Below are 19,234 nucleotides of genomic sequence, written 5' to 3'. Positions count from 1 at the left end.
AAACTTTTAATTTGCGGAATAGAAAAATAAAAAGATATTTCTAGCCTTGTTTGCATTACCAAGAAAAAGTATTCTTCTACAACGAAATTCACTACTTGATTCAGTCTGTAGTCATTTCAATGAACAAATTACTATTGAAAGTCCCACCCTCTATCAATAAGAAACTGTACTAAATGCTCAAAGTTATAAAGATATGTATTAATAGCACTAAAGATTTATGCATAATTCCATTATTTTCCTATTTATAGAGAGCCAGCTAATAAAGCACTCGCAATATCTCATATGTGGTTTATTGATGTTATGTGTCATTGGTTCTGTTCATCCAGACATAAACTTCGCAGTCGAATTTTAGTATCCATTAGTCATGATCGAGTAAGTAAAAATAACTATTAAAAATACATAATTTTCTTTTATATGCAAAGTGCCTTTTTGCTGAATAATCTCATAAAATAAGAAGGAGCAAGACGAAACAAAATTCTTTTTCTGACATTCAAATTTATCATCACTAGCTACAACAACTGATGGGAGCTTTCAGTAAACACTTTTTGGATGTGAACCATATCTAAACATAGCATCTATCTTTTTCATGTCCCAAGAGTTCAAAACACTCAGAAGTAATTTTTTGCACATTGTTTCCCCTCGGTACTCATTTACTAACAATTTTTTCTTCTGAAACTTTTCAAAGTCATATATTTATATAAAAGTTAATCAATGATGCATGTTCTCTTTTGTTCGATGACCTTTTGTCATCGTTCGGTGATGAGCTCCACAATTCTTCGTACATTGAAGGACCTGTCTTTATTTGTGGAAAACTAAACAAAGGGCTGATTTACAGCTTCATCTGAATTTAACGTGGTTTCACGCAAGGAGTTTTGAAGAGAGTGAAACAAGTGAAAGTCTGATGACGCAAGATCAGACAAGAGGGATGGTTGGCGCATCTCATCCCATCCAGGCTGCAGTACCATTTGACAGGTAGCCAAAGATTGCGTGTGGTCTCGCGTTGTCGTCATCTAACACTACTCCTTCACGATTGACGAGTTCAGGACGTTTCTAGATGACAGCTTCGCTCAAACTGTCTTAGCCTATAATAGCACTTCTGAATTGACTGTTCTATTTCTGGGTTGGAGCTCAAGAAGCACTACACCCTTCAAATCCCACCACACTGAGAACATAACATTTATCTGATAAAATTCTCGTTATGAAGTCATTGATGGCAAATCTTGATCTGGAGACCAAAGGCGTTTGCGCACCACATTGTTGTAAACAATCCACTTCTCATCACCAGATATCATTCATTTAAAAAAAAAAGACCCGCTTTCTGTTTAAAAACAGGGTCGTTTTCTTCACGTTTCATAAGCTATCGCATATGTTTATTCGTGCCGTCAAATGAACTTATTCTTTCAGTTCATGAGAAAAACATATTTCGACTTTGCTTACGTATCTTTAGATGGACGCGGATACATTTTGAATAATCTTCAATATCTCTGCAATCACTCGAGTAGTGTAACGTAGAATTGACTGGATCTACGTCTTCATTTTGTCATCATCAGTTCAAGTATTTTTTTTCCGATCAAGGAGCATGTTTCAAATCAAAATCATTGAACCAGATTTGGCACTGACGTTCTTGTAGAGAGCATCGTCACCGTAAACTTTACGCAATTTTTCCCAAGCTTGAAGCTCGTTTTTCCCTTTACGGAAATAAAATAGTAAATTATAGAAAAAATGTGTGATGAGGCTCAAACTGTCACAGCTATCAATGAGGTAAAAACTATTGTTGCAAATGCTTACAGTATTATAAAAACTGCCTTATTGCCATCTGTTGCATAAAAAAAATGCAATAACTTTTTACTCAACTTCAACCCAATAGATGTTCAGATGTTGCTTCATTTTACACTTACTCGCAGTGACTGAGTAAAATGGATAGTAGCATAAACTTCCACTTCTCTGATGTGATTTCAGTACTAGCGGACACTAGTCATATTTCTCACTGTATCTGTGTGAGCGCAACAACCATACCAGTATGGCTATTCAATTACGGGATCATTCACCGAACTTTTCGAGCGCCCTTTTAAATTATTATAAGATTATAAGCATAAGATTATAATCTTATAAGATTTTATAAGATTTTTTCATGCGATAATTTAGCAAAATAAGTTGTTACGTTAAATGGAAAGGAAAGTTGTCATTAAATAAGAATAAAATTTTTAATTTTTGAATTTTTTTTTTATCTTTTATTTTGCGTTAGACAATAGTAAAAGCTAAGAAAACGAAAAAAGTGTTTAACTGTGAAAATCTTCTGCATTGAAAAATAAATTCTGTTAAAAAATATTATTTCATTTGATTTTTCATCCACTTATTAATTTATAAGAGAATAAATTTATGTTAAAAAATATCAAATGGAATTGTATTAAGTTTTATCCCCTGGTTATAACAGTCAAGATACATAGTTCTTAGATTACCTTAACCAGAGGACTACAGAAGTGTAAAATCACCAAGGGGTAGCATGTATGGGAAGTAACGTAACTGTTTATGTTACATTTTACTAAAATATTGGGACCGGGATTAGACCTGACCACATCATTTTTATTGTACTCTATTCTCGCGTTTTAAGTTAAAGAAATCCTCTGAAAAAATCTAATTTCGAAATATTTATTTTCATAAATATCAGTGACTTAAATTTCTTATTGTTATAATTTTGCTGGCAATCGTATGATTAGATGATGAAGCTAACACATAATTTTATGTTAAACATTTTTGTTTTAATGAATCATTTCGAATCAGATTTTTCAGTGGGATTTATAATATCGCCCCATATTTTAAGTGTTTTCTAAATTTTTAAATTTAACAGATGGGTATGGCAGCAAACACATGAAAATTTTGAAATTATTTTTTAGTTATTCTTTTTCCAGTAAAACTTTTGCGTGTTGATCTTGCTAATCGAAAAAAAGTAAGAAAAACACCTATTATTTCAATTTAAACAATATACTGTTTTCCATTAGTAATGGACTTTATTATTTTATAAGTACTGATTAAAATGTTTTATTCATTTACAGGTATTAAAAGACGCGACTTCCTTAACAAAGGAGCTTGATTTTGGGGAAAGAAATAAGAAAGTATGTGAAAAAATTCTTAGACTGAAATATTTTATGATTTCATTATGTACTACATACCTCATTACGTTTGAAGCCATAGTTCTTGTAAACTAATTCACATAAGATGATTATAATTAAAGTTTCACTTTCAAAATCAGCTGTAAAAAAAGAATCACGGACCAAAATGACCTGATATTTCATTTGAATATAGGTGAATCAATTATTTTTACGTATGAGTAAAATAGTTTAACAGTTTACCGTTAAATGTGATTGTACTTGTCCTGTGGTATTAATTAAAAGCTGTTACATATTGTTGTGGGCACTCTTTGTTTGAAGAAGCTCAACCTCATCTACAAAATGTGAAACGTAGGATAGAGAGAATCAATTTTAAATAGCCCATGGGCAAAAAATAGTAAAAAAAGCCAAAATTGAATCCATCTTTTAATTGCCCCTTCGTACATTCGAAACAATCACTGTTTAAACCAAAACTGATAGTTTCAATTCGCCACTGAAAATTATAAAACCTTCTGAAGCAGAGATTTTTTAGCATTTAATGACAACTACAACGACATCTATCGGCAACTTTTGAACTATACTTTTTTTTTGCTGTACAAATTCTCATTGCTTTACAAATGCTTAGATAAAATATCAGGTAATTTTTTATACAGCCATTTGAATGAGAAATTTTAAATTTGATAATCCCATATAACATTTTATAAAGTCTCAAAGAAATCCAGTTCAATAAAACAATAAATTTATGTTCATTACACCCGACTTTTATTTTTTCGTTCTCTGATCTTAATTATCTACATTAATCGGTTGTTTCAGTTTTAAAGAAAAAATAATTTGCTCATGAAAATATATTAATAAACTATACTTGTTTTAAAGCTTACATTTATACATCAAACTGTTCCTTTTCAATTTTCGAGGACAGATACTTTACGTTCCCAGAATTGCACACAAATGGTGAAAAATACAAAAAAAAAGTTTTTACCTACATGGAAATTTATTACTATTCATTTATAGATTGAATATATTTCGTTCCAATAACTAAAAAGAACTTACGGAATTGTCTAAATTTTAATGTAAAATTATACTAGTTACTTTAAATATTTAAAAAAAACTTTTTCTTTGAAAAAAATTATTTATGAGCTTTTTAATTTCAGAAAAAACTGTTCGTAATTAGTTTAAAAGTAACAAGCACTTATAAATATTTATTAATTTTTTTAGGTTGATCTCGCTTCATTTAATCCAAAATGCAGTACCTCAGCTTTGGATACGGTTTCCTGTTTTTCTCAGGTTTGTTTTATTTTTTAGGTATCTTAGTTTCATCAAGCTTATAAGACAGTATGTTAAGAACCTTTTGAGACCAATAATTTTAATTAATAGAACTATCACTAGTACATGCTTAAAGTACGTCTAATTGTGTTGAATATAATTAAACATTCAGTTATACATATTTATCGAGTTACTTTACCTTGTTATTCTGAATCATGTTTATGAAGTGGAATGAGGAAGTTCCCTATTCAATCTATGCATATATATTTGTAATGAAGCAGCTGTGATTTCTTTTTTATATTAAATTAGTTTCCAAGAAAAGTTAAAATGGTTTAAATAAATGTACTAAAAGTTTTTACCCATTACTAATATCCTACCAGTGTTACCTTGCAAGCTCGGTCTTAAAGAGTTATGTTCCTTAAAACCGTCCTTTTAATAGCTTAAAACTGCATAAATATAAGCCAAACTTATTTTTTCAGCATTTCCACTAGATCCATGTGTCTTTATAATAAATTAATACATTGTTCAAAATACTTGGTCTAACCTTCGTTTTTTGAATAAAGAAGTAGCAATATTTTATTTTATTAAAATATCGTTAGAATTTTAAAAATATGAAGGCATAATGCGTCCATCGAATCATTTGCAGCTCTTTTAACAAACTATTTAGTTTTTCAAAAACATATTTTACCTCTAAATACCTCTTTTTTAAAAAAACATATTTTACCTCTAAATACCGCTAATACCTCTTTCTATTTCCCAAAGCATTTTCTTAGAAACGAAATTGACAAACATCACTGAAGAATAATTTAGATAAAGTAGAATAGGGATAATTATAAGCATCAGTTAAGTAAAAACAAGTTTGAAAACAGTAGAATTTTAAAAATAAAATTAGATAAGCCCCTTGGTTACAAGGCACTTATCGCTCACAAAGAGAATTTTAAAGTCATATAGCTTTTCCTTAGAGTCATTTAAATCAAAGTTTCAAACAAACATTACTGCAATGTAAGCATTATAAAGGAAAATATAAATGATAAATAAATACAAAGAAAATTTTTGGAAAGCAAATATAATCTTACAGCAGTTTTATTGCGTAAACAAAAATTTACTCAAAGCTTATATAGTCTTTGATATTTCTATAATTCCAGATGAAATAATAATAAGCTTAAAACATTTTCGAGTTAAAATATAGTTCAAAGGAATGAAAAAGAAATCAACCGCAATAAGTTTTGAGAACTCTCTCTCTCTCTCTGTATTTAATTCTCGACAAATATTTCATTAAGCCTAATAGTGTATTTAACAAAATTGTTCAAAGACTGAGGCAAAATATATTAAATTAAATTAAGTAGCTTATGTATTAATGCTTAATTTTAGATAATAAAATGTTTTTTTTCTCGATGAAACATAAAAGTGTGTTTCAAAAATTATAAAACACCTACTTGAAAATATCTCTTAAAATAAATTATGCTACTCAACTGGGTATTTATATATAGTAAGATATATATAGTCAGTTATGTCATATTATATTATATGTTGTATTATATGTTAGTCATATCAGATGGAAAATACACCCATTTAATGCAATATGAAGGTAAATAAATTATCATATTAAAAATTAACATTCAATTAAAAACTATAGCTGAGTATTAAATGTATTACTATAAATTAAAGATATTGCAAAATTCATAATACACATTAATCCTCAAGAAAATATACATTTTTGAGTTCGAATGATAATTGTGTATTTAAGGATTATAAAATTATCTGTAAAAGTTAGATAAAATATTCTGAAGCAGTAATTAAATATGCTTATTATTATTTTGATTTTAAATATGCCAATTATTTAATATTTTTCACTGCGCAAAATGGTTATAATATTGCGCACTCTATAGAATCGGTTTATTTTCAATAAGCGACCAAAAAACATTTAATACTAATAAAAAAAAATTATAATTTATATCTCAACACATTTTCCAAAATAGCTTCAATATTTGTCCAAAAAAAAGTGTTCTCAATTTGGTCGATGATGAAGTATCAATTACAATTTTAAATGTGCACTTTTACTAATGTTATTTTTTTTACCGGGTCCTCTAAAAATCATCGTTGATTTGAAAAATCTATTTAAAAAAACGGAGGATAAAGAAATATGCGATTCGATACATTCTTAGGAAATACTAAAACAAATTCCTTCTCACCTACTTTAACAAAATAGCCATTATTTGCAGGGAAACTTGGCTCAATGGGAGAGCAAAATTAACAAAAGCCCCAAAAATGTTAAGGTTATTTATTGAAATGATCTGTCATGCAGTAATATTGTTTAAATGATTTCCAGTTTTATAGATTTTTGATGTTTCAGTATTTACCATAAGCCTTTAGTGTTTGGTGTGTTAAACCACAATTTGATTTATTTTCATTTAGTTTAAAAAAATAGGTTTCAGTATTTACCATAAACTTTTGGCGCTTGGTGTCTTAAACCACGATAATTTGTTTTGTTTCCATTTTAGTTTAAAAAAAACTTAAATCTAAGCATTTTTAATAAACTACCACTAGAATTGAAATCTAATTGATAGCAATAATTAGAACAATCCATTTTAATAAGGTTGATAGAAAAGGCGACATAAAATTTTTCTATACTTCAGAAAGTGTACTTTTCTATATTTGTTTTTATATCTTATACTATCTATTATTTATATTATTTATAACCTATTTATATTATTTAATTACTTATGTTGCTTATTTGCTTATATTATTTGTTTGTATATCTTATTATTTTTATATCTTATAATGATTCCCCTTATTGATGTCTTATAGCTTCGAGAATTTTGGATGCATCTTGCTTGGCCAGATGAAGGCTCAATTTTTCCATTTGTATATAGTATTATTCAGGTACGTATTACTCTGGTTTTACTGCACACTTAATTCAAAGAAAATCAAACCATGATATAATTGAGCAAAGCATTGTTTGTTATCATTAAAATAAAACTTTTTTTAACATTTTAGTTATTAAATTAAATTAACAGAATATTTCACGAATCTTGTTTAAAATATTCATGCAACTTTGATATTTTCTGAATATATATAAATTTTGATATTCCTAAATATATAATGTTTAGGAATTGTATAGATTTACAATATTATCTTCTAAATTTCTATATATTGAGTTGGTGAAAAAGTCTATTTTAAATTGAGAGTCCGCCAAAAAATGCAAAATATTTAAATTGTTTTGAATCAAATATCTAGTTTAGATCATAAAATGTTGAAGTAGTACCTAAGCATTTTAGTCCAACGATCATTTAAATAAAATTTTGAAAGTTTTTTTTAATTGTAGTTATTTTTTATTATTACTTTTTGATGAAACTAAAATGAATCTATACTGTAAATTGAATTCTAGATAGTTTCAAAAATTTTGATCTAATTCTGTTGAGAATTAACGGTACGTTAATAAACTTTTTCTCAAACCTAATATTTCTCTTTATTTAAAAAAAAAACATGTTTATTTAAAGGAGTTTGCAAAGTAAGAAAAACAAATTATGAAACAGTGGAAAACTTGAACTACTTTCATTTAAAAAATAAATAAACAGATTTTTTAATGCTTTATTTGCTTCGAAATAAAATGTGTTTACTCCATAATTTATGTATTTCAAGTAACTTTTATCATACATTTAAAAAAAAAATCTGAAGTAAAATCTGGTGCATTACACATTACTTCCAAAAGAGAATTGATTACTTGAAATGTCAAATGCCCTTTCCAGCATGCTTTACCCATTTAAAGATGTTGGCAATGAGCATTTCGAGTGTATAATTAATTACCTAAGTAATTTACTACAGTACAATTAATTGATTAACTTTGCATTAATTAAATGAGACTGTTTTCAACACTAAAACGTGATGCATCTATCAAGGGACTCAGTGAAAATAAATGTTACTGAATTGCAGTTTGATACGAATTTACTATTTTTATTGAAATAAAGCATGTTTGGGAAACACTATAACGTATTTTCCAAACTCTTGTTTGAATAAAGACAACTCGTCTATATTTAAAGAACTCGCAGAGCACTCTTTAATTGTGATACTCAGTACAGATTTTCGATTAAATTAATTTCTAGAACTATTTTATCAGCCAGGTTTCGATTACGAGGTGTTCTCTATGCGCAACCTTTGGTATCTTATTTCCGATTTCTGGATAATGAATTAATATGTAATTACCAAATAGGAGAAAATAAACGAACATGCAATTAAGACATCCTGAGTTTTTAAAAAAATAATGAATACCAGATCTGAATCACGATATAGCTTAATTAAAACCGGGTTGGAAATTTTAAACCCATTAACGACAGACGTTGCCCCGCCGTTCTTAATTATTCTACCTGGTAGAAGTTAATTGGAAAGCCTGTTAGATTTATTCAACAATACATAGGCTTTAATAATTTTAATTTCATATTGTTTTAATCCACTGTCATTGATCTACGTTTCCTTTCTTTCCTTTTTTTAACTTAAATAATAATTTTTGAACCTAGTATGTTTTAATGACTTCAATTTTGAGAATGATTCAAGAAATATAAATTAAGATCTCCAATAAGAAGACACCTGTATCGATAAGTCTCTTCAACTGTTTATTTCTCATAAAAATTGATATTATCATATTAATTAATATTTCTCATAAAAAACTGTTTAATTTATTTTGCTTTATTTCTCATAAAAAATAAGAAGGTGGTGATGAGCTCAGAAAGTAATATTAAAGCGTAAGAAATTGCTCTTATTTATTTTCATTACGGAGAATTAACACGATGATAATTAATCCAAACTTAATCCATTCAATATTTAAACGCTAGTGAAATGAAAAACGAGATGTCTTTTCGAATTTTGCATCACCAATTATTTTAAAGGATCTAACCAACAAAACCGTTAAGAGCCTTGGCGAGGATTACAGCTTAAGCTTGCAAAACCCCAAGCTATAATTCAATTCTTTAAGAAAAGCTGGAAATTTTTTTTTCTAAATACGCAAACGTGTGTAATAAATTCTTTTTAATATATTTGTGCTTATTTTACAATTTGTCTTAAACTTCATCTTCTGCAGAAAATTAATATATTACAATGCAGTTTGCGCTCTTTAGTAAGACGATCCATTACAGCGGTCTTCCATTATAACGACAGATGTATAAAATCCCGTTTTCTATTCTATTAAGGCAATGTTATTTTAATGTCCATTAGAATGTTCACACTAAACCTTTCTTTCCAATATAGTGACCAAAATTTAGTTATATGATGTAGAAAAATTTTCAAAAGAATTATTTAAACCATCATTTTCTTTGATGTTGCTGAGTAATACACAGAAAACACTTAGAATTCCTTTTAAATGAAAAAAAGAGTGACACAACCTCCTAACTTCTTATCCTAAAGCATAGGTGGTCATAATTTATGGTCAATCATCCTTATTTGTGTAACCTTCTTTTCAAATGATACAATAAATTTATCAATCCAACTTTTCCATGAAAAGTTTTCCCTTTTGAAAATTGTATTCACTCTTTTTGTGAAATGTCACTCCTCTTGTGTGGTTCATTTTCGAGTTAAAACAAGTAGTCTTCACAATTATCTTGACATAATATTGTTCATTGAAAATGGTAGCCCTGAACCAGCACATAAAGGGTAAGAGTAAAGCTTTCCCGCAACAGCCCGTTGTGGACCAGAGGGGTGTATGTTAAGGCTCCACAATTCCATGACCAACGGCATGACTGTGGCAATGTGGTCAGCACTGCGCACAATGCCTCGCCTTTACTTTCCAGACAAACTGGTACCCAAAGATCTGAAGCTGGGTGGGCCTCAAACCACCACTGGGGATCGAACCCCAGTTCTTCAGAGTGACAGTTCAGTACCTTAACCACAGAGCCATCGTGGCTGATATAAAGGGTACTTTTACGTGTATACTAACATAGAAAAAAATTTGCTTTATTACAATTTTTTTTGCCTGTTAGTTAACAAATTCTTAGAATACAATAAGCCAAACCAAATTCTTAAAACTCAAAGGATACAATATATTTATCAATTAAACTTTTCTTGTTCGGAAATCGTATTCACTCTTTCTGAGAAATATCAATCCTCTAGTAAGTTTTATTTTCGAGTTAAAACAAATAGTCTTCACATTTATCTTGACGTAATTTCATTCATCCAAAATGGCAGCCCTGAACCAGCATATAAAGGGTACTTTTACGTATATACTAATATAGGAAAAAAATTGTATAATCGTCATTTTTTTCTGTCAGTTGCCTAATTCTTAGGATACAATAATCCAAGCCAAATTCTTAAGATTCAAAGGATGCAATAAATTTATCAATCAAACTATTCTTGTTTGAAAATTGCATCCACTCTTTTTGTGAATTATAAGTCCACTGGTATGGTTTATTTGAGAGTTAAAACAAGTGGTCTTCACAGTTATCTTGACATAATATTATTTATCAAAAATGGTAACCCTAAATAAAAATAAAAAAATTATTATACACGGCATTGAACCAGCATATAAAGGGTACTTTTACGTATATATAATTATAGAAAAAAAGTTGTGATATTACCATTTTTTTTTCTGTTAGCTACAGAATTCTCATTAAAGTAAAGCATTGTGTTGTTGTTAATTTATTATTTGTAATTCGTCAAGTTTTATTATAATTTACATTATTGTATTTTATTAAGTTGGTATTTATTGGTAATTAGTCAAGTTTTTTTCTATTTACTGTTCAATATTTTACTATTCAACGTAATATTTTTCACTATACAATTTTTTTATTATTCAATAGTTAATATTCACAGTATTTCTGTGTACACACTATATGACGACTTTATGTTATAGCGTCTGTCCTCACCCTGATCATGAAGGTCGTTATATCCAGTGTCAGCAGCTTATATTTTTTCTTAAACCATAATGGCTTAAACCATAATGGTTGACTCTGCAAGGAAAACGGAAATTGAGTAAATAATCAAATATTTAAAAAATTGAAACAAGTGATATTCTAAACATGACGTTATCTCCCATAACAATATCAAATTAATGATAGCTCTTGAAAAAGACAATGGAATTGCCCCTTTTTCAATTGTTAAATCAATCTTGAGAAATTAAGGATTACTTTGAACCAAGATATTTACTGCCACGTTGTTTATTCAAAAAAAAGTACAGAAACTTGGCATTTTTTTTATTTTTAAAAAGTGCTTTTTTTTTGTCTGATTTCTTAATTTAAAATATCGTTTAATAATCACCATATTTAAGGTTAGGCACCCAAACTATTAAAATTGAGTGTAGGTACACAATCATAGAGCTTGCAATCATAGAACTGTAATGAAAGAGCCCGCTGTAATGTCTTGCTTTAATCTCTCTGTGCTCCCTCTCTTTCGGTGATTTTGTTGGAGGAAGAAGGGCGTCATAAGACAAATGATGAGTTCTCTTTTCTGGTAGTTTCATGCTTTATACCTGGAGGATAGTTAAACTCTTAGGGAGCACTTAAAGAACAATAAAATAATGGATCATTGTTTGACAACACTTTGCTACACTAAGAATTATATTAGAACTCCAGTTTTTTTAATATGTATAAACTATACAATATTGTTTATATATTTACTAAGTTAAGAAAATTTTAATTTTTGAATGGTTTAAGAGCGGTAATAATGTATCTTTGATAATTCCTAATGAAATTTGATTCAGTAGTTTTCAGTAACGTATGGTGTAATTTTGTAAAGCAATGTTTAATAATTTATTTATCGATATTGAGGTATATAAAAATAAGTTTAAATTTTAATATAACATGGATTTTTCCTATCGTACTACATCTCGTAAAATCATGGACATATTTTCAAGAATTTGGAATTTTTAAAAACATTTTCAAAAAATGGTTTTCAACGTGCCTTGGAGTTGATAAATAAAATAAAATTTGCAAATAAAAAAAGAGCTGCATCATCCTAAAAAACCTTCAAAGAAATCTGCTTCATTTTTTTAAACTTTTCCAACTTCATTTAAACTTAAACCAGCTGTAATACCACTGCTAGTATTCTCAATTTTTTTCATCGATTATTTTATTTCATAACCGTCATTGAACAGTCGACCTAATTTTAAGTTTACGACTACCGATGTTTAACTCCGTAGACTTGTAATTTTGAACCCAATCCAGAAAACAAGGGAACTCCTGGATCAAGTATTGGGAGAAATTTGCCTTCGTGGACGGCTTTTTGTTGAAACTAACCAGCATTTGCGTTACATGGAGAGGAAAACCACGGAAACCTCCCACGATTAGCCTGATGGCGAGGGGAATCAAACCCACTATCCATCTACCTCTGAGGATATTTTACGTCAGCACTTTGGGCGGTGCAAGCCGGATGCAGAAATCGTATCAACCAGCTATAGCTGGGACTCAAACCCGGTTCACCTCATTGGAAGGCAAACGCTCTATCCTCTGAGCCATCACGGCTCATTGTATTACATTCTAATTAAAAAAGAGCAGACAATATCAATTTAAAAAGATCTGACGATTTTATAAATAAACTTATTATCAAGTGTTAAAGAACATAGCGCTATTTATCGAATAGTTTTATAATTGTCTGTCATAACCCCTTATTCCCTGTAAGAAAATTTATTTTATTAATTAAATTAATTCAAAGCAAGCAACTAAAATTGAACAATAGTGAAGAATTTATTCTTTCAAAAGCATTATTGAATACAACTTTAATAAACGAAAAAGGAAAGCAACATTGCTTCCAAAACTTCGCTTATTATTTTTTAAACTAAAATTTTTAAAAAAAATTATGCATTAATGATGAATAATTCCATGTAGTCATTACTTTATGGTTAAGTTTTGTTTTTATTCGTTTATAGCTAAAAGTATAAATATGGAATTTAGAATGAATAAAAGGAAATAATCTGGATTAATGATAATTTAAGAAAAAGAAGAACATTCTAAAAGTTCATTTATATAATAAATAGAACAATTCTAATTCCAAAAAGGGATAAATAAACTTATCTATAACATGTATAACGTCCTTCTTTAACAAATTTTTCCTTACCACCAAATGCAGTACAGTAAACCACCGTATTTAAAGATTTTTGACTACCGATTTTCTTCCTTTGAAATTACGAAGAGAAACGAAAGGTAGAAAATTTCTCCCTTGATTCTTCTCCTAGTTCATTCTCATCAGGACAAAAATTATGGTGATGTGCTCGCTCTACTTCCATTTCACCTCGCTTTCAATACAGTCAATCTAAGTCTTCTGTTTTCTTATTGTCGTTTTCATACAAACTTCATATGTGTTTCCATATTCTTCGGCTACAATGAGGGCTACGAATATTAGAGTCACCTTTCCTTTAGTGATATTACAATTCAGGTTGCTGATATTATAGTTCAACCGTGAAGCGATATTTTTGAGAGTAAATATAATTGTTTGCATAATGAATTTTATGCTGAAAAAGATCATTTTTGATTTTAAAAAAAATTTGTTTCTACATAGTTTTTTTCTCTTCAGGCCATAGTATCTGGGGTTGTGTTGTACGCCAATGCTGTTTGGAAACAACTGAGAGAAGAATGCAATGCTGCCAGTAGACGGCGAACAGCACAAGTATCTAAAAAAGTTAGTAAAATAAATACAGATACAAACATATAAAAAATTTTATATCGTAAAAATAATAAAATATTTTTTTCGCATTTCTTTTGAATTGTTCAAAGGTCAAAAACTAATTTGTTGCGCATATTTTTTCTATGAATTCGTTTAAAATTATATAAATAAGCAAGTGTAATGTCTGAAGTTGAATTTAACTTTAGCTTTAATTTAACTTTTTGTGAGCTATTTATGAGCTGAATTTAACTTTGAAAACATTTTTCAGACATATCACATTAGCACTTTGTTAGGTATAAATGATTTTTATGCCAATCATATTTGCTCTATTTCTGGCTATGAATTTTTGGAAACTTACATTAGCTATATTAGCTCTTTTTCAGGCAATAATGATTTTGAGACAACTCATATTGGCTCTCTTTCAGGTAATATTGAGTTTAAATAACATAGCAACCGTCTTAGAAGGTCTCCAAGCAGTTGAAGATGGTTTAAATCTACCGTCAGTATTTCGAGCTTATGGTGAAGCTGAAGGTAAAGCTAAAGCTCAAGAATGCCAAATACAAGTTGAAGAATCCCTCCACAACGCACAACGTCATGTTGAAAGAATTCAGAAAGTAGTTCTAGACAGATTTTCAGAAGAAGTAAGTATATTTTATTGAGTAAAATAGTTCTGTTTTGTTGAGCTGTTAGTTATGTTCCCCAAATCAAATTATTTTAAACGATAAACGCTGAATACAGTTTAGATAGATTGTTTTAGACAAAAATTTCTAAATATCATAAGGAAATTTTCGCTAACTCTTTTCAACAGCCTAACAAGGCAGAAAAATTTACTAAAATTGTTTCTATATGAGGGAATCTTTGTCAAAATATTAGCAAAACAGTAGATTTCGTGATTTCTCCATGACAATGGACTTCTTGACAAAATTTCTCTGTAGCAGAAGATTTTTGACAAAATTTCCAAGCGAAAGAGGAATTTTCTACAAAATGTCTCCACAATAGCTCCTTTTAGACCAAATTTCTTCTGAACAGTGGATTTTAGCAAACTTTATCCTCAAAATAGAATTTTTGACGAAATTTTCCCCACAAAAATTGACTTTTTTGACATTTCTATGAAAGATAACAGAATATTTTTTTGTTAATATTTACTTATCAAGAGGTTTTATAGACAAATGTTTTATATCTCATGCTCCAAAGAGAGAGAAATAAAACAGTGGGATATTGTAAGTTATAGGTAAATATTGAGAATAGAAAGACAAATATGAGTTTGTAATAAAATTAATTACCCCTATTCCTTTGTTTTCTTTTTTCCCCTTTTGTTTTACATATTGTAACTCTTACCGTTCATTAAATAATTTTTCTATAAAAATTTACAAAAGTCAACGTTTCTAATCGAAGTATTTTTCTTCAAACCTGAAAACTAAATATTTTTTTTCTCTTTTATATTTTATATCATATAATTAATACAGAAGTTATACAAACTAAATAATATTGCATGCATAGTAAAACTATGGATTATTTAATTAAATAGTGAAGTTACAGGAATAATTTTTAAAGTTAAACAAAGGAGTGGCGTTAATAGAGGTAAAAAAAAGTATAAGCAATTTTGTTGCCTTTTTTTGTGTGCGTAATATTATTAGTTAGAATCATTTTATTCACCATTACTTACTTCAAAATAGAAGTTAGATATGTTCAGAAGTAATACAGATTATAATAAGCTAAATTTAAAATGAGAGTAAAAATATTTTTAATACATTTGTTATATCCATATTTTCCCTACCATGCTTACATATTTTTGTTATAATATTAAATATTTTCACTGTACATTTTATCCTGTGGTCGGTCGCTGAGAAGTACTATGAGTACAGTGATCTGGAGAAAATTTCCTTCTCTTTATGATCCATGTCGAAATTGAGGAAACGGCCTCACGAATGAGTTTTGCTGCCATCTATCCGCACGATTCTGAGTTAAGACTTACTTTCATCCTTGCACTGCTCTCCTGTCAAATGAAAAGCTCACCTTCCTGACTGACGAGTTTTGCAGCAAATGGCTGACGAGTTTGGTTTGTCCAAATGTATTTTCGCTTATAATTTTTCCTTGATTGTGGCCCCCTTTCATCCCTTAAATAGTGTGTGAAGCTTAATGATTTATTTTTCAGTTTAACTTTTCAACCTTCGTGCTGTAATTTTTTAGAGAAGTAAATCTTATTTTAAAAATATTATGGGCAATAAAGAATTTAAAGAGAAAAATACTTTTTGAAAATGTATACAAACATAACGACTTACGGACAATATATCTGAATGTTTATACATAAAAAATTATTAAAATATGTTTTCAATCAATATTTTCAAATAGTGTGCTTGCATTGATATCAAATATTATTTTTTAAGAACAAAATACCACTTATTTATTACTATTTATTTCTTATCTTTCTAATATAGATGAACCCAGTAATTCGTAAACTTGTGTTCCATGTAGCATATGCTCCAGATAAATTAGAATCCAAAACGGTAACTATTCACGGTTTTTACTTATGTATCTTATGCTGGAAATAATTGATTTTTCTTTAATTGTTCAAAGAGAAGGATATCGAGGACTTTTTTTTGCTTCATTGAAAAAAGAATTTGTATACTAATTCTGACCCTAACTGATGACAATGCTGAAACAAAATATCTCCAATCATAGATGAATCGTAAAGTTCTATAGTCATCGGGCAGTACATGGGAGGTTGTCGTAGTTTTCCTTTAAGAAATGTTTGGAAACTTACTCAAAAAGTCCTCCCCAAAGGCGAACCAATTGTTTGTTGTTGATTCGAAAGTTCTTTTGTCTTCTGAGTCAGTTAAACAACGAAGTTGTATATTAATAGCTGAGAATCCAATCTATTTATAGGCTGATCAACAAATGTAAATAAAATGATATTAATGATTAAATGGGTAGGATGTTAAAATTAATGAAAATTGTGATCCTCTGGACAATCATTGGAGGTTTGTCCCATGCAAAAATTTATGTTTTCTGCATTAAATATCTTGGATCTGTTATTAAATTTTATTTGTTCTGCAAGTAACAATTTTCATTTCAAAGATCTGTTACAAAATAGTATATTCGCTTCATTTGTGTCCTGAAAAAAATATTTTTCTGACTTTTTTTTTTCTTCGACTCATTAACATTTTAGCATTTCTAATTACAAAATTAAAGGTTACAAAAAATCAAAAGTTTTTAGTCAATATCGTTAAGCATTTATGTTTTAACTGTTAGTAAACGGGAGATCGAATCAAGAGAAAGAACATACAACTGGTAAAATGTAAGATAATTTTAAAAAAACTTTGCCAACAAACGATCCCCTGAAGATCATACCGTTCGTTAAAGCGGAATCAAGTTTTTCTAATAGTTATAAAGTATAGTGTTAACAGCATTATCCAGCTCTTACTGTTGCGGTTAAAATAACTGAATTCCGTATGAATCTATTCTACTGAGCAATTCGACTCATATTGTTAGGGTTAAAATAGCAGAATGACGAATGATTTAGTTCTACTGAAATATCCAGCTCTTACTGTTACGGTTAAAATGACCGAATTCCGTATCAATCCATTCTACCAAACAATCCAGTTCGCACTGTTGCGGTTAAAATAGCAGGATGTCGAATGATTTAATTCTACTAAACTATCCAACTCTTTCTGTTACGGTTAAAATGAGAGATTGTCGTATGATTTAAATCTGCAGAACTCGCTCTTATGACTGAAGAAAGAAATCTCAGTGTTATTTATTTATCTATCTCTATCTAAAAGCGTCTTTATTCTTGCTAAAATATCGTTTCAACTCTCCTTTTAAGTTGTTTTTTTCCTGAATGGTTAGCATTTCAATAAAAAAAAAGTTGGAGTCGCTGTTTGAAAATATCGAAATCTTGTCTCTGTAACCATAAGATCTGGATAATGATTCTTAACGCTATTCTTTAGCGTATACCTTAACATATCGTTATAGAAAATTTCCTTCCATTCCCATGAATAGTATGCAGTCCAAGAGACCATTTGTTGGCAAAGTTATCCCAAGGTCAACCACGTATTCCAAGACCAAGATCTGTAATTAATAAATAGATATTTGTAATATATGTGATTTAATACAGTATATTTCGTAATATGTTACCTAATAAGAGCTGTTGTGATTTTTACTTTTCTATAATACACTCTAGCAGAAACTATAGTACCATTGTTTCCATCTAACTTCTTTTGATAATTTTGAATTGAAAGAATAAAGATATATATTCCTAAAATATCCATGCTCATTTGGGTCTTCAGAGTGTTAAAAAGTACCGTCATCATAGATAGTTGTTCGTTGTCAGCAATTCAAGTTCAGCAACAGATAAGATGAAAATTAAATTCTTATTTGAATTACTTATTTTAATTATTAGGTCAAATAAAAGTTCTTCTGACATGAAATGCAGGAATTCTTTTTTGGCTGAAAAAAATTATTGGTGTGTTTTTAAACATGGACACAGCTCGAAATACGTGTTTACAAAAATGGACAAAGCTTAAAATGCATGCCTCAGTAAACGGTGGATATTTAAGCTATTTAAAAAATATAGATATCGCATTTGATTCCGTTTTTTCCGCATTTGATTCCGTATTGTTCTTTATTTAAAGAATTAACTAATAATTCTAAATAAATTCGTAAAGTGATTATTTTTTCTTTTCTTTTTTTCGTGCATAAATTACTTTAATAAATTAGTCTTTTTTGGAAAGACTTTAAAAATTAAGTTGTTTTTACGAGGTTGCCACGAGTGTTATAAATTTATAATAGTGATATTAAATATGCGTTGTAGGAATTTAGAGTTTCAAAACTCACTTTATCTATTACAGTTCTGAATACGAGGGCATCACCTGAAAAGATAAATCTGTAATGTGCCTAGCCATCCGAAATGGATATGATTATTGTTTAAATAAGTATCAAAAAGTGAGCACATAATTCCTCGTTTAGTTAAATTTGGGTTGAAAACTGAAAAGGCGCATTACTGCAGTGCCATTTTCGTAAATACGCATTTCGAACTGTATCCATTTTCATAAAAATGCATTTCAAGCTGTGTCTACTTTTGTAAACACACATCTCGAGCTGCATCTAATTTCGTAAACACGCTTTTTGAGCTGAGTCCATTTTCATGAACATGCATTTCGAGCTGTGACTGTTCTTGCGAACAAACATTTCGATCTGCGATCATTTTTGTAAATACGCATTTTGAGCTTGTCCATTTTCTTAAACACGCCTTTCAAGCTGTGTCCATTTTCTTAAACACG

General features: G+C 29.1%; 1 protein-coding gene across 4 annotated transcripts in view; it reads left to right on the top strand.

Moving 5' to 3' along the window:
* Positions 1-19,234, top strand: part of LOC107451031 (BAI1-associated protein 3) — a 392,542-nt gene that overhangs the window by 338,238 nt on the left and 35,070 nt on the right. For all 4 annotated transcript variants that reach the window (XM_087155406.1, XM_087155403.1, XM_087155404.1 and 1 more), the window contains 7 exons: positions 249-372; positions 3,054-3,113; positions 4,323-4,391; positions 7,179-7,253; positions 13,863-13,967; positions 14,378-14,593; positions 16,391-16,459. In XM_087155406.1, coding sequence (XP_087011532.1) covers positions 249-372; positions 3,054-3,113; positions 4,323-4,391; positions 7,179-7,253; positions 13,863-13,967; positions 14,378-14,593; positions 16,391-16,459 — 718 coding nt within the window. The remainder of the gene's footprint in view (positions 1-248; positions 373-3,053; positions 3,114-4,322; positions 4,392-7,178; positions 7,254-13,862; positions 13,968-14,377; positions 14,594-16,390; positions 16,460-19,234) is intronic.

The sequence above is a fragment of the Parasteatoda tepidariorum genome, chromosome 11 (assembly GCF_982258835.1).
Source record: "Parasteatoda tepidariorum strain Cologne lab strain chromosome 11, Ptep-v5.0, whole genome shotgun sequence".
In the NCBI taxonomy this organism is placed as follows: domain Eukaryota; kingdom Metazoa; phylum Arthropoda; class Arachnida; order Araneae; family Theridiidae; genus Parasteatoda; species Parasteatoda tepidariorum.
Note: the sequence above shows the minus strand (reverse complement) of the source record. Positions and strands in the feature narration are given on the sequence as shown.